This window comes from Geotrypetes seraphini, chromosome 4 (genome assembly GCF_902459505.1).
Source record: "Geotrypetes seraphini chromosome 4, aGeoSer1.1, whole genome shotgun sequence".
Classification (NCBI taxonomy): Eukaryota; Metazoa; Chordata; class Amphibia; order Gymnophiona; family Dermophiidae; genus Geotrypetes; species Geotrypetes seraphini.
Genome location: NC_047087.1, coordinates 109,725,302 through 109,741,733, shown reverse-complemented (window position 1 = coordinate 109,741,733; position 16,432 = coordinate 109,725,302). Strand labels below are relative to the sequence as shown.

At 43.1% G+C, this 16,432-nt stretch overlaps 1 protein-coding gene across 2 annotated transcripts in view; it reads right to left on the bottom strand.

Moving 5' to 3' along the window:
* The window catches only part of LOC117359191 (fatty acid amide hydrolase-like), a 110,187-nt gene that overhangs the window by 5,975 nt on the left and 87,780 nt on the right, over positions 1 to 16,432 (bottom strand). For both annotated transcript variants that reach the window (XM_033941520.1, XM_033941519.1), the window contains 3 exons: positions 14,786 to 14,861; positions 7,447 to 7,531; positions 1,089 to 1,176 (listed from right to left, as the gene is read on the bottom strand). In XM_033941520.1, coding sequence (XP_033797411.1) covers positions 1,089 to 1,176; positions 7,447 to 7,531; positions 14,786 to 14,861 — 249 coding nt within the window. The remainder of the gene's footprint in view (positions 1 to 1,088; positions 1,177 to 7,446; positions 7,532 to 14,785; positions 14,862 to 16,432) is intronic.

Here is a 16,432-nt window from a genome sequence, read left to right as displayed (position 1 = left end):
AGTCTCTAGTTGCACTTTCTTCTTCTGACTGTGCATCCAATCTTTCTTTCAGCCTTTATGCTTCCTCTCCTCTACACCTCATTCCCTCCCCCAACTTTTTCTTCCTCTCTCCCTGACCTTTCTTTCTTTCTCTCTTCATGCCCCCTTTCTTTCTCCCTGCCCTTCCCCAAGCCACTGCCATCGAGCAACAGGACCCAAACGCTACCAATGGATAACGCCGATGCAGCCCCATGCTCTCTCTGCTTCGGGCCGATCAATCTTCCTCTCCCCGACGTCAATTCTGCCGTCGGAGAGGAAGTTCCGCCCAGCCAGGCAGCGATTGGCTGGCCCGAACTTCCTCTCCGACGGCAGAATTGACGTCGGGGAGAGGAAGATTGATCGGCCCGATAGATCGCCAAGGCAAAGTGAATCCTGGATGATCAACTCACTTTGCCTTGGCGAGCTACCGGTCGATCGCGATCGACCTATTTATTGGGCACCCCTGCTCTAGATGGTTAAAGTGAGCTGCTGCTGCTAAGTTAGCATGACTGTTAATTTTGAGCAAGACAAGAACTAAGCTCGCTAAGTCTGTAGAGTGGGATGGGATACAAGCAGGTTTCTTGCTCATACAGGTGGAGCCTAGTACAGGCTCATGATCCTTTATCGGAAATGCACAGGACCAGAAAGATTTTGAATTTTGGGGTTTTTTTGGAATGACATGTTGCCAGTGGCCATCGTGCTTGAAAGTTCATCTAGGCCTGGTGCTGCTTCAGCCTGCAGTCAACACATCCTGTGATACAGCTCAGCAACTAACACTATAGCAGCAGCAACTTACCGAAGAGCTCTATTTTTAGTTTTGGACAGCTGCCAGTGTGTTCAAGATGTTTATCTGCTTTCAGAAGCCCTATGTGTATCACTTTATAAAATATGGTGATGTTGGTTGGGTTTGGGACCCTGTACAACCCTGTCACTTAACTCTAGGGCCCTGGAAGCTGCTCCCTATAGGGCAGAGAATAAAAAGGTAGCACTCTAGCAGTGCCTTACACTGGTTTTTGTCTCACTTTGCCAGTAGCAAAGAGCCTAGTAGATAAATATGCCTGTCTACGTACCTGAAGGCCGATCGGCAGCCCTGCTGAGCTGTATCCAATAGGTACTACAAGGCCTGGAATTCCAGTAAGGTTCCCAAGCTGCATGTATCTGTCAAAAATTTTTAAAAAGCAAGAACCATTAGAAGCCTACAACTATTCTGCTTTTTCAGCTAATTTTGTACTTGTCATGTAGCAAGATCAAAGAATGGAAGGATGACAACCAACAAACCAGAAGTTACTCATGGAGAGGAAGTAGGAGGGAATATTTTTTTCCAGACATCTAGACTCTGGGCATGGCTTCTTACAACTGCAATTATCCTCTACATCAGAAACTCCCTAGTCCCAAGATTGATGTACACTCTACCCCACGGTTCCAGATCACTTTTCACAAGCTGTGGTTTTCTTATCTTGTGAAAAAGATGCCAAGGATTAACGAGCCCATGCCATATATTGAGCAAACCAGGAGTGGAGAGGAGTAGCCTAAATCAGTACAGTGGGCCGAGAACCAGAGGAACCATGTTCGAGTACCACTGCAACTCCTTGTGACCCTGGGCAAGTCACTTGTACCTGGGGCAATGGAGGATTAGCACTTAAGACTGCCAGTCCACTAGTGATAGAAAAAGTACTTGTATCTAATAATACATAAAATGCTTTGATTGTATCACAGAAAGATGGTGTATGAAGAATTTCCCTTGCATTTCTCCTGTTAAAGAGATACTATAAGGGGTCATGGATAAAAGCAGCTAAGAGAGTGTAGCCTAGATAAGCTGTGGCATACAGAGTGTAGAAACTAGATTGCTCAGTTTCCAGGCTGTATGGTTAGATGTGTAGAGGGGCATTATTAAAAAATAACAACAGGAAGGGAGCCAGGGCGCGAAGGCCACTTCAGCCGCGTGGAGAGGAGCAGCGAGGCAGTGAAAGTCGCGTTGTGAGGAGCAGCGAGGCAGAGGAAGCACAAGCAAGCAGGGAAGATCAGGAGAGAGCTACCAGCGGCGGCGGAGAGGAGCGGGTAGCGGCGAGAGGAAGCTCCGCCCACCCCCTCCGCATCATCAGCGTCATCGACCCGACTCCCCCTTAACAGGAAGGGAGCCAACGGCGCGCGGCCGTTCGGCGTGCGCCTTTGCGAAGGAGCCGTAAGAAGGAGCCAGGAAGTTAGGTCGCCCAAAAGAAAGACCAAAAGCATAAGTTACAAGGCTTTCTTACCTAGCCACACAGCAGGGAACACTTCTTTCACACCACATTCTTAGAACACACCTAAAACAAGCACTCACCTAAAACACCCAAAGCACAGCAGCACAAACAGACTCACTACTAACTAGAAGACAACAACAGGAAGTCGGGTCACACACAACCGACAGAAACAGAAGATTCACATACAGCCCAGACTTCAGAAGGGAAATGATCGCCCACGGTACCCAGAGGATGGGCTTTCCAGTCTTCTGCATTGACTGCAATATGTATGACTACCTCCCCTCGGGGACTAGGGCATACGTTTGCAGTCGGTGCAGAGAACTGGATAGCCTGAAACAACAAGTTCGTTTGCTGGAGGGAACAGTGAGAGAACTGGAAGAACTCCTCACCTGTAAAGAAGAAGAACCCAGCAAGCAGGAGACATCTAGTGCCAGCGAAGAGATCGAGGAACTTGAGAAATTCATCGAGGAAGCCCACCAGCAACATGTGGAAGTCCCAGAGTTGGACAGCTGTACCCGAACTACCCAGGAAGAAGGCCATGGTGATATGGGCAGAGATACCACTACAATTGATGAAGAGTCTGCAGCTGAGGTTGGGGATGTGCCAAAGAAGAAAGAAGACAGGACCTACACCATGGACGTGGACTTGCGACCCCCAAGAAACCCTCGAATAGAGAAGATAGGGATCATTGTTGGAGATTCCATTATACGCAATGTAGACAGCCACATTGCAGGAGGAAGAGAAGACAGACTGGTCACCTGCCTGCCCGGAGCAAGAGTGAAGGATGTGGCTGGCAGGATCATCAGGATCATAGACAGCGCAGAAGGGAAGGACACTGCGGTACTTATCCACGTGGGAACCAACGACGTGAGCGGACGGAAGTACGATAGGGAGGATATGAAGAACCAGCTCCGCTCACTTGGAAGAAAACTGAAGGTCAGGGAGGTGACAGTGGCATTTTCTGAGATCCTCCCGGTACCGAGAGCAGATGCGAAGAGGCAAGATGAGCTGCGAGAAATCAACGCCTGGATGAGACGATGGTGCGAGGAAGAAGGGTTTGACTTCGTGCGCAACTGGACGACGTTCTGGGGAAGGAGCAGGTACTATAGGAAGGACGGATTACACCTCACCAAAGAAGGGGCGAGAATATTGGCTGGAAACATGAAGAAGATCATTGAGAAGACTTTAAACTGAAGAACAGGGGAGAGCGGACAGTCGACAACCAGTTGATGGCCCGGACAGCAGGAAATAAGGACATCCGCTCAGATGAAGAGGAAGAACTCGACGCAAATGAGGGAGACAACAATGGAGCACAAATAGATGCAGTAAAAGATACAATAAGGCCTGTGAAGCCCAGAAAATCTAAGAAGGCAACACAAAGGGAGCTTAAATGTATGTACACGAATGCCAGAAGCCTGAGAAATAAAATGGGGGAGTTGGAAACACTAGCTAGATGCGAAGAAATAGATATCATTGGCATAACAGAAACATGGTGGGACGAGGAAAATGAATGGGATACAGTACTACAGGGATACAAGCTTTACAGAAGAGACAGAACAGGGCAGAAAGGGGGAGGCATTGCCCTATATGTCCAGGAAGGAGTAGAATCTACTGGAGAAGGGAAGGCGGAGGAGAAAACGAAACTGGAGTCCCTCTGGGTAAAGATCCCCAGACAAAACGGAGCAGACATAAAAATAGGTCTCTACTATCGACCTCCAGGTCAGACGGAGGAAACAGACTCGGATATGATAGATGAAATAAGACATGAATGTAGGACGGGCAATGTAACTATCATGGGAGACTTCAATTTCCCAGGAATAGACTGGAACCTAGTAACCTCAAGCTGCGGCAAAGAAATAAAGTTCCTGGAAATGATGGGAGACTGCTTCCTAGAACAAATGGTAGGAGAACCGACAAGAGGAAACGCCACCTTGGACTTAGTCCTAGATGGCATAACTGGGCAAACCAAAGATGTAGAAGTCACGGTCCCGCTAGGAACGAGCGACCACAGTATGATCTATTTTAAACTCGACATCGGGAAGGGGAAGCGAAATAAGACCCTAACCAAGACCTTCAACTTTAAAAAAGGAAGATACGATAGCATGAGAGCCATGGTAAGAAAACGGATCAAGAAAAGGATATCCAAAATCGAAACGGTAGAACAAGCATGGTCCCTACTAAAAAAAACTATCACCGAAGCACAGAATCTATACATCCCGCAGATAGCCAAAGGAAGGAAAACTAAAGCCAAAAGAGAACCAGCTTGGCTAACCAAAGAGGTGAAGGATGCAGTTAGGGAAAAGAAAGACTCGTTCAAAAAATGGAAGCGTGAGAAAACAACTGAGGCTTGGAACAGTCATAAAGACGACCAGAAGAAGTGCCACAAGGCTGTGAGAGAAGCTAAAAGGGCCTATGAGGAAAAGATAGCCCAAGAGGCCAAAAACTTCAAACCATTTTTTAGATATGTTAAAGGGAAAAAACCTGCAAAGGAGACAGTGGGCCCTCTCGACGACCAAGGAAGAAAAGGATACATCAAAGAGGACAAACAGATTGCAGACAGATTAAATTCCTTCTTTGCTTCTGTCTTTACCAAGGAAGACACCACATCGATACCCAAAACAGTGAAAGTATTCAAGGGGGAAATAGAGGAGAGCCTCACCACAGTGAAGGTGGATCTGGACCAGGTATACTATCAGATTGACAAACTAAAAAGTGACAAATCCCCTGGCCCAGACGGAATTCACCCGAGAGTATTAAAAGAACTAAAGGTGGAAATCGGAGAACTACTGCAAACCCTCGCTAACTTGTCAGTTATAACCGGACAGATACCAGAAGACTGGAAGATAGCGAACGTAATACCAATCTTCAAAAAAGGATCAAGGGGAGAACCGGGAAACTATAGACCAGTGAGTCTCACATCGGTCCCTGGGAAAATGGTTGAGGCTTTGATTAAAGACAGCATTGTACAGCACCTGGATAACCATGACCTGCTGAGAGGTAGTCAGCATGGCTTCAGGAAAGGGAAGTCATGCTTGACAAACTTACTTCAGTTTTTCGAGGGAGTGAACAAACAAGTCGATAGCGGAGAACCGGTTGACATAATATACTTGGACTTCCAGAAGGCGTTCGACAAAGTACCTCATGCGAGACTTCTCAAGAAACTACAAAGTCATGGAATAGAAGGGGATATACTGAGATGGATAGGAAAATGGCTAGAAAACAGAAGACAAAGAGTGGGCATAAATGGGAAGTACTCAGACTGGAAGAAAGTAACTAGCGGTGTGCCTCAGGGCTCAGTTCTTGGGCCTATCTTATTCAATATCTTCGTAAATGACCTGGAAGAAGAAACGACCAGTGCTATCATCAAGTTTGCAGATGACACAAAACTATGCCGAGCAATCAGGTCACAAAAAGACAGCGAAGAACTCCAGAGAGATTTGAAGCAACTTGAGAGATGGGCAGAAAATTGGCAGATGAGTTTTAATGTAGAAAAATGCAAAGTGATGCACCTGGGCAGTAAAAACAAGGAGCATGGGTACAAACTGTTAGGTATAACATTGGAGAAGAGCGATCAAGAAAAAGACCTGGGAGTACTGATAGATAGAACCCTGAAGCCATCGGCTCAATGTGCAGCGGCGGCAAAGAAAGCTAACAGGATGTTAGGCATGATAAAGAAAGGAATCACGAGTAGATCAAGGGAGGTCATAATGCCGCTTTATAGAGCAATGGTCAGACCACACCTGGAATACTGTGTCCAACACTGGTCTCCATACCTGAAGAAGGATATAACACTACTGGAGAGGGTGCAGAGGAGAGCGACGAAGCTAGTAAAAGGTATGGAGAACTTGAGCTACAAAGATCGCCTCAGAAAACTGGGACTATTCACCCTTGAGAAGAGAAGACTGAGAGGGGATCTGATAGAGACTTTTAAATTGCTAAAAGGAATTGACATAATGGAGCAAGCTCACTCACCAACAGGGGGAAAGGATGGTGAGCAAGAAACAGCGTTATTCACATTGGCAAATGTAACCCAGTCTCGGACCAGAGGTCATGGCCTGAAGCTGAGAGGGGACACGGCCAAGACAAACGTCAGAAAGTTCTGCTTCACACAGCGAGTGGTGAACGCCTGGAACTCTCTCCCGAAAGAGCTGGTGGAGGAAACCACCGTTCTAGGATTTAAGGGAAAATTGGACGCACATCTTCTTGCAGAAGACATTGAGGGATACGAGTGACATTGTATTCGCCAGGATGTGCCTGGCTGGGCCTCCGCGTGTGCGGAACGCCAGACTAGATGGACCCCGGGTCTGATCCGGTGCAGGCATTTCTTATGTTCTTATGTTCTTATGTTTTGGCCTAAGGCCCTAGGCACCCAAAGTAGGCAGCAGGGAAATGTCCATTCTCAAAAAAAAAACAAAAAACCCCACCCAAAATGTGTTTTTTTGTTTGTTTGTTTTGAGAATGGCCTACCCTGTACATTCAGGAGTTTAATCGCCCAGACTGCCACTACGTCTACCTTTAAGTCCTATTCTCAAAAAATAAAAAAATTGCTCAAGTCCCAATTGCTCAAGTGGGAGGGATCAGTCCTTTGCCTAAAAGCACAATTCTCTAACCGGTGTCTGTCATAAGCGCCAGTTAGAGAATCATGGAACAGTCTGTGTCCCCCCCCCCCCCCCCCCCCCCGATTGCAGCAGGAGGGATGTCCAGGCCCTCCTACCCAGCACTCACCGCGACCACCCCCTGTAATGATCACGGCAAGAGAGATGCCCAATCTCTCCTGTCACGATCCCCTGAACCCTCCCGCAGTGTTCTCCAGCAGGAGGAATGCCCAATCCCTCCTGACGTGATCCCCAAACCCCTCTGGCAATGTTCTCCGGCAAGAGGGATTCCCAGTCCTTCCTGCTGACACCCTGCGAACTCTCCCACAATGTTTCCCGGCAGGTCAGGGTAACCAGTTCTGTATGGGCCCATAAAGTATTATGAATATCATGGTGCCTTGGCTTAGATGTCAGCCAGTCCAATTATGGAAGATTAAAAAACAGCTATTACAAACATTCGCCAGAAGTTTCACAGAATTTGTTAGATTTTCTGTTAAGTTCCAAAAGTGAAGACTATTCTCAAAGCACGACATAATATGATGCTATGATCATTCACACTGGACCTAGAGTCTTCAGCAAGCTGGTGTTCATACCGTATAGACTGTGCCATTGTTGGGACATCACTGCAGCCGTGAAGGAGGTCAGAATCATGGATACGGGGAGCTGTGCATGCAGTTGCTGTAACAAAGAAAATACCGTGATGTACTAGCAGCACTATTACCAGAGGGTCCATCTGTTCAATCCTCAGCAAGAAAGTTTGGAGAAGGTGAAGGAAGTATTCAATTATCTCAATTTAGTATTCCTGAGCTCCAAAAGGTGCTGAACAACTGCATTGTGAAGGTACAAAAACAAAGTTTTCTGCAGACAGCACAATTGATAAGGCACAGAAGTAGATCATGATATCAGACAGAACCACTCTCCCGTAGTTTACATTAGTGTAAAGTTTTGAACACATGTGGCCCTTTCTGTTCACAGTGGTTTCAGTTACTTCTACAGTTAAGAATAAAATACAATTCTTAGGGAGTGGATGGGAATATGTGCCTTCTGGTATAGCTAAGCAAATTTCCTTTCTGTTGATAAGCAGGATTGAGTCTGGCCAAAAAAGTGGGTGATTCCAAAGCTTAGAAATACAATTATTGGGGAGTGGATGGGAATATGTGCCTTCTGGTATGCTAAGCAAATTTCCTGTCTTTCTGTTAAGCAGGATTGAGTCTGGCAAAAAAAAGTGGCCAATTCCAAAGCTTAGAACTATTCAGAGAATGTCCAGAGGTTCTAGAGGAGACTTAATAAAAAAAACAATCAGCACTTAGAAGTCCCATTGCACAGGGCCTTTTTTTAAAATAGAGGATTTAAACAAAGACAACCTGTCATGAAATAAGTCACCATATATGATAGTGAAGCTGGAGTGTTAACCATTGAATTGTGATCTATTAAGCTAACAGCATACCAAGCCAAAACTAAAGAAGTGGTGGGATAAATGCAGCAGTATAGTCATAGGAGGGTCATATCCATTAGTCAAATACCAGAACTACCACCTCTTCTCCCTGAAACCATATGTATGTCTAGTGTAGGATTGTCCAATGTCGGTCTTCGAGGGCATCAATTCAGTCAGGTTTTCAGGATTACCCCAGTGAATTTGCATGAGATCTGTTTGCATGCACTGCTTCCGTTGTATGCAAATAGATTTCATGCATGTTCATTTGGGAAATCCTGAAAACCTAACCTGGTGAGGACCAAAATTGGACATCCCTGGTTTAGTGGAAGGTGTCTTAGCAGCTAGAGAGTGGCCTGAACAGGCTCTGGTATACAGTGTAAAAACTAGAGTACTCAAATTTTCAGGCTATTGTTGAGTTATTGGTGTTGGGAATTGGAGCAGTTTGCAGGAAGCTAGAAGAGTCAGGTTCGAGAAGACATAACCAGTTTTGTATACCTTATTAGGGTACTTTGACTGTGCTAGAACTTGGATAGAGTGGACAGCAGACAAAAAATGTCCATGCAATTACCAAGATATCTGGACCATATGGAGAACAAAGCACTTTAGTGAGATCGACAGCCAATTGATTTTACAGATCAAGTAGCCTGTATCTAGATGTTGGCTATAGCAGAGTCCCAGATTCTGGCAGCTTCTCAGAAAACAGTGAAGAAGTGGGAATGGAACTGTACACATCAACCAGAATTAAAATAAGTAAATGAATATTTATTAAAAAGTCAATAAAAGAGTCTATCAAATGTTGTGTTCAATCTGTGTAGCAGATCCAATATAGTCCATGTTTCAGCATTGAAGCCTGCCTCAGGGGTACAAGAAACATCTAAAGGACAAGCATTGATAATGACAAATATATAACCAGAAATATAAAATATGCGACTAAAGTGACATTCTGTATATTTTGTACATTGAACAATACAAGATAACAGCAGAACTTAGATGGCTATATATATATATATATATATATAGTATTTGCCAGTGTATAAGATGCACCCCCTTTTTTATACATATTTTTAAAGAAAAAAAATAACTACGTTTTTTATGAATTGCCATAATGATTTACTGTACTAATTTTATAGTTATTTATGTCTACGAAAAATGTAACTAAGGAACACTGTAGTTAGGTACCTTTTAATTTGCATCCTCAAAACCCAGAAATTCATCTCCAGAGCTAAATGAAGAATCACTTGAAGCCTCTTCTTCAGAAACTAAGTCTTCATATAACAAATCATCCTCTGTGCCAACCGAGTTACTAATTCTACATTTCTTAAATTACTATAACTCTCATGTTTCACAGCATTCCATGAAGTTTTGACCCATTCACAAATCTGCAAAATGCTAGGCCTTTTTCTTCCTGATGGTGTCACTTCAAAATCCATAGACTGCATCCAACTGTTCCATTTCTCCTTCATGAATCCTTTAAATGATTTATTAATACAGACATCTAAAGGTTGAAGCTGGCTCGTTAGGCCACCTGGAATTACAACTATTTGAGTTTTCAGTTGTTTGATTTTATTTTTCACAGCTTCTGTTCTGTGACTTTGAAACTGATTCCATACTAGCAAGGCAGGCTTCTTTAACAATCCACCAGGATGCCTATACCACACATTGTCTATCCACAACTAGGGTGAACATGCACAAACACACCTTTAGACAGTTTTTCCTTGGGCAAGGTTTTCCCTTTTGAAAATCAAAAGAGGTAGCAATTTTGTTCCATCTGCACAGCAAAACAACATGACTATTTTCTCATTTCCACAAGTTTTAACAATAACACTTTTTGCACCTTTGGAATCTGTTGTTTTGTTTGAAGGTACATCGAACGTCAGTGGGACCTCATCCATGTTTCCTATTTGTGAAAGTTCAAAACTTTCTCTTTTTCTTGCATTAATGACAAATTTCTGAAACTCAATAATCTTGACTTCATATTCTGTTGGCATCCTTTGTGCTATTTTTGTTTTAGTATGCATATGTAGGTCATTTCTCTTCATGAATCTAGAACACCATGACGTTGATCCAGTAAAATCAGCAATGCCTCTGTTAGTAGCTATCAGTCTTGCTTGTTGAATAGTAATTTTTGTGGCAACTGAAAATCCCCAGCTTATGTGGTCTAATATCCAAGTTTTTAATTCTTTTTCTAGTTCTGGCCAATTTTCAATTCCATGCCACAGATTTGTGTTTACTACGCATAACTTTTTGTAGGTCCTCTTCCTGTCTTCTCCAAGTTCTTATCATCTTTTCAGTTGGTGGTGATCCAAAATTCCTCTCTGCTGCCCTGTTTCGATGTTCTTTAGCATAAGCAATCACTCGTAGCTTGAATGCAATATCAAAGAAGAAGTTGCGTTGTTTTTGAGCCATGTTTTACTAAGAAATCTCAACATAAAATATCATATAACACCAATAATGTTCTGGACAAATCTACCAAGTTCAAAGTACTGTGCTATAGAACAATGCATACTTGCTGCACGTGTGTACTTGTGAAACCTCATGGCGTTTGAGAGCAGAAACAACGTGGCGATATATTAATATAATCCAAATGAAATGTAGAAAATTACAATTTGTTCAAAACAACAAAAATTCAAATAAAGAACAAATTGATGCAATATAAATTCTTCACAAGACCTCAAACACCCAAGACACTACTTCAATTTCATTCATGTCCTTACTGGTGTAAGAAGAGCATATTATTTACCTCTTAACAAGCTAAAAAGCAGAGGTATAAATATATAGAAGCGACACAGCCCCTAAGGAAACCCTGAATGAAATGGCTGGGTAACTGTCGGGCTTAAACTAAGTGCTCTTCTTTAATGTTTTTTAATATATAATACACCATTTTGTAGATCTTGGCATCGTGAGCACTAACTCTTGGCCTAGACAAGACCAATGATGAGTACATCATTCCAGTAAGGACACGAATGAAATTGAAGTAGTGTCTTGGGTGTTTGAGGTCTTTTGAAGACTTTATATTGCATCAATTTGTTATTTATTTGAATTTTGGGTATATTAATATAAACCAAAAGTTTTAGACTGACCGAAATTTCAACTCATAATTTTGATTACTGGTGCATCCCAAGAGGTGGGGCCTTAGGCATATGAGCCAATCAGGACCTTAGGCTCCTCCTGCTGTAGCCCCGTAAAGAAATATATATTTGATTTTGGAATTTATATCTGTTGTGTAGACATTTTGTTTTTCCATCATGTTGGTCACATCCTTATTTCTCTTTCTAGTGTCTTATCCATTTGGCTTTTCTCATCTCTCCTGTTTAGTTTCATTCTCTCACTACATCAGGCTCTGATATACTGGACTCTTCCCTTTTATTTTTTTTTCTGCCCCATCCACTAAAATTTCATTCTCTCACCTTTCTTTTTATTTTGCAACTTTCATGCTGCAGCCTGCCATTTCCTACTCCTTCCCCAGCCTCCTATTCTCTGCTACCTTTCATCTACAGGTCATTATCATATTTCTTCCTTTGTACTCACTAATCCTCTCCCCCTTGATCTCTCCCACATGATTCTACCATTGCCAGTATCTGCAATCCCTCCACTCTTGGAGCCCAGCATCTCCTCTCCCCTCCATCATCTTCCTCGCCCATCTCTTTTCCCTCCCCACATCATGGCCCATTTCTCCTTTTTCTCCCCATTTCTGCTCCCTCTTTCCTGGTGTTCTTCCTTACTCCTATCCCATTATCCAACATTTCTCCCTCTCTCCCCCAAGTCCAACATTTCTATCTCTGTCTTCCCTCCTTCCTTCATCAAGCATCTGCCTCTCTTTCCTCTTTCTATTCAGTGTTTGTTCCTCTCTCCCTATACTCTGTACAGTGCTGCATACGGCTGGTGGTGCTATATAAATAATTAGTAGTAGTATCTGGTGTCTGCTCCCTCTTCCCCCTTTCTATCCAGTGTTTGTTCCTTCTCCCCCTCCATCTGTCCCCTCCTCACTTTCATGCAGCATCTGCCTTCTCTCCTCCCCCCAAGTCATCCAGTATCTGCTCCCTCTTCCCCATTTCTATCTAGCAGCTGTCCCCCCTCATTCCCCCTTCCCCTGTCTATCCAGCATTTGTTTCCTCTCACCCCTCCATCTGGCATCTGCCCCTCTCTCCCTCATCCAGAGTCTGTCTCCTTCTCCCCCCCTTCTTCCAGTGTTTATCTCCTCTCTTCTCCCAACACATCCTCCCCTACAACTATTGTCATTGGTGTGCAGTGGCAAAACCAAAGAAAAAGACTTTGCAGGGTCAGTGTTCAAATTTGTGGCTACCGGCCCTGCTCCAGAATAGGAAATGATGTCTGAGAGGCAGGGCAACAATGTGGTCCCACAGCATCTTTTTCTTTGTTTTTGCTGCCACTGCAGCAGCATGTTGGGAGTGGGGAGATACAGGTGGTCTTCTCCCCCCTCTGGGGAAAGCGTGTATAGGTAGCAGCAGTTCAGGCCACCCTTGACCTTTTCAGGCCCGAGGCACATCCCTACTGGTCCTACCCTTTAATCTAGCCCTGCCACCCTCTTAATTCTTTTCTCATATGAGAGGAGATCCATCCCCTTTATCATTTTAGTCACTTTTTTAACCTTTTCTAATTCCACTATATCTATTTTTTGAGTTACAGGAACTAAGACCAAACACAATAAATGGGAGGATGTATCATGGAACAATACAGAGGCGTTACTATATTTTCGGTCTTATTTTCCATTCCTCTATTTATGTTCAAATGATTTTTATTGAGCTCAATTCAGCAAATGTACAGAAACTCCTTACAGATAAATGAAAGCTTAAAATTTTAAAACCAAACAACAGCTAACAATAAATACAAGCATACCCTCCTACCTCCCCCCCCCAGTTGCTTCATACAGTAATGAAATCAACAGGAAAGGGGTGAGATGCCAAAAATATAAGAACAGAAATGTATCACGAGTTCAAAAGATGACTCCGGGCCAGAGGTGTCATAGTAGTCCACAAGGGCTCCCACACCCGTTGAAAGGACTGTCCCGAAGTGATGAGAAGTCCTCAATATCTCTATGCTCCCAGCCCTCTACTTATAATTTCTAGCATTCTTTAGAAAGAGGCTTGTCAAGAGGAAAGCCGATTAAGCTTAAGTTTTTGCATGGCTGCAACAGACTTCATGACATCTACCAACTAGTACTACCCATACTTGATTAGTAAAAAAAAAAAATATATATATATATATATATTTAGGGGGAAGATCTGTAATATATAGCCAAGACTGCTGTTTTAAGTGGAGCAGGAAGTGAATAATGAATATTTAACACACACTGACAAGGAGAGAAGGTAGGTGAGATGTACATTATGACTTAGTTTTGTTAGAATTCAAGTATGTGAAAATTATATTGAGTTAACAAGTTGGGTTGGGGTAAGACAGAGTGAAAATATGAGTATTTTTTACATAAGCAGTTGTAGAGAGAATAAAAGACACGTTTAATGTTTATAAGTTATAATTATAAGGAATAGCTTCTTTGCAGTAGATAAATATTCTCTATACATTTTTTTTTAATGGTATGCCATTACTCAAATGATATGCATAGCTTATGGAAGTTTATTGTGCAACAGGACTCATCACCCTGAGCCAGAAAAGCACAATTCCTCTTCATTTTTTGGAGGCTCGCAGGCCACTGTGCAGGTGACAGTAGTTTACCTGAAGTGCCATTTCAAGTCGAGAAAGAGATGGGAATGATCTCCTCAAGACTTGGGTTGTCTGAATACTACCACTACCAACAAAGATGTTCTATCATGTTTCTTCAAGGCTATGATTGATATCCCTATAGCTTAGACAGAACAGGTATAGGTCTGTATGATGGAAGGTTCCTGAACAGTGCAGGTAGAGACAAAGAATATATTAAAATAATGCTTCTATGATAAATTGAAAAGTTAAATAAAAAGAAGAAACTTCTGTAGGGAATATCTATGACCTGTCAGCAGAATGGAAGAAACAAAGCACGTATTAAGGAGACAGCAGAACACAGGAAGAGCAATAATGTAAAGTTTTGAACTCTGTGAGAACAGTTCATTCTAGTGACATTAGAAGAGGTCATACCCTTGTAGGCCTGAATCAATCCTGCTTGTTGACAGAAAATAAAAAATGTCAAAAAAGCATCAAGTTGAGCAAAGAGGGTCTTGAACACCAAGGATATTAAAGGCAGTTTATATGGTATTTAAACATGAATAGAACTCAGACTGAACAGGCCTTGCAATCATATTCCTCTTTTCAGTGTAATTTTTAATCATTATCTTAGTATTAATATTCAAGTTGCAGTTTCTGTGTATTAGTATCTGTTACAAACTCAAGCTTCTCAAAACCAAGTACCAGTTCATATATTATAGAGCACAGCAGGTCCCTCACCTTACGTTTTCTTCTCTGAAAGCCTTAGTACCCATGTTCTGAGGTTTGGAGTATACCCCAGTGCATTGCCAGGGGTGTGTTGTGCTCTGCAGGGCTCATACCTGGAGTGAGGATACAGTTCACTGTGGAGAAAGTCTCTTTCAGCCAGGCCATACTCCGGCTCCTCTGACGATTTGCCTGGCAGGAAAAAAAAAAAAAATCAGGTAAACAATTTAAGCAATATGCTAAGAATTGAGGGTTCATGGATCTCCTCCCTATGTCCTCCTATACATAGGCTTTGTTACAGTGCTACCCACCTAGCTAAGCAGTGAAATTTAAACTTACATGGTACTTTCCTTTCATCTTGTCTAATGGGAATGAATGATAACGAAGAGATCTTTGGAGAGAGGATGCATGTGCATCCTACCAAATAGCTGCCTAACCCATGAGCTGTGCCCCTTACCTTCAGATTTGACCTGTGATCTGGCACTGAAACAGGACAAACCCTGATAAAAAATGTTGCTTGAAGAGTTTAGATTGAAGGTAGCGATAGATTAGTGCTAGGGTGGTTGGTGTGACTGGTGCCGGTAAGGAACTGAGGCAACCACGGAGTCCTGATGTGAGAAGCCAGGTAAGAAATAAGCCCCACAATAAGCATGTGTGTACACCCCAGAGTCAACTCAAAGGATAACGGTGCTATGAGCTAACTTGCCTTGGTGGCAGCATCTCCTCCATCATATCACTTCTGACATTCTTCCCCTGAGTCCAGTCTTTCGCCCTCCCTGTGGGTCTGGCACTGCTCCTTCACTCCTTCATAGTCCTGTAACATTTATGTTGGTTGCCAGAAGCAGTAGCAGCATGATAGGCTGCCTTCAGCCAGCCTCTGGGTCTCCCCTCTACCACATCCTATCTCTTCTGATGCAATTTCCTGTGGGTAGGACATGGCAGAGGGAAGACCCAGAGGCTGGCTGAACACAGCCTGTCATGCTATTGCTGCTGCTGCTGCCACCATCACCATTGGTAAAAGACGTAAACTTTCCAGGACTGCGAAGGAGCAATGCTGGCCCCATAAGGAGGGAGAAGAAAAGGCTTAACCTGTAGACCAGGTGAGGTCATAAGCTGGGTATTTTGGTACCCTTAAGATTGTCAGTGCACAGGCATTTAGGCCTGGTTTTAGCTGGACTAAATGCTTGTGCCCAAGTTATGCATCACACACAGATGCTAAGCGTGATTCTATAAAAGGTAAGTGCAATCATGCTAAGTGCCATATAAAGAAGTCTAGAGAAACAGCAAAATAAAACAAATGCTACTAGACCAGTGATCTCTAAGCTTTTTCATGTAAAGGGTTCCAGAGTGAATATGAGAAAGCTCTGGAGGGCACCAAAAGATTTCAAGCTTACACATACTACTAATTTTGCAAACTGCCTTGACCTGCTTGTTCAGACTAGGTATTGGACATTAAAAATTAATAATTTTGATTCTACAATACTTCAAGGATATGTATTTTAAAAACTCACTTTATTTGGATTGTCAACAGTAGCAAATTCCATAAATGAGACATTACTACTAATCATTTCTGTAAAACTGTACACGATTATATACAGGTACCTGTCCCTAGTGGGCTCACAATCTTGGGGCAATGGAGGGATAAGCAACTTGCCAAGGTCACAAGAATTTACAGTGGAAATTGAAGCCAGTTTACCAAGATAGAAACAGAGAAACATAATGGAAGATAATGGTTACTGCGGTTGGGCAGACTAGATGGGCCA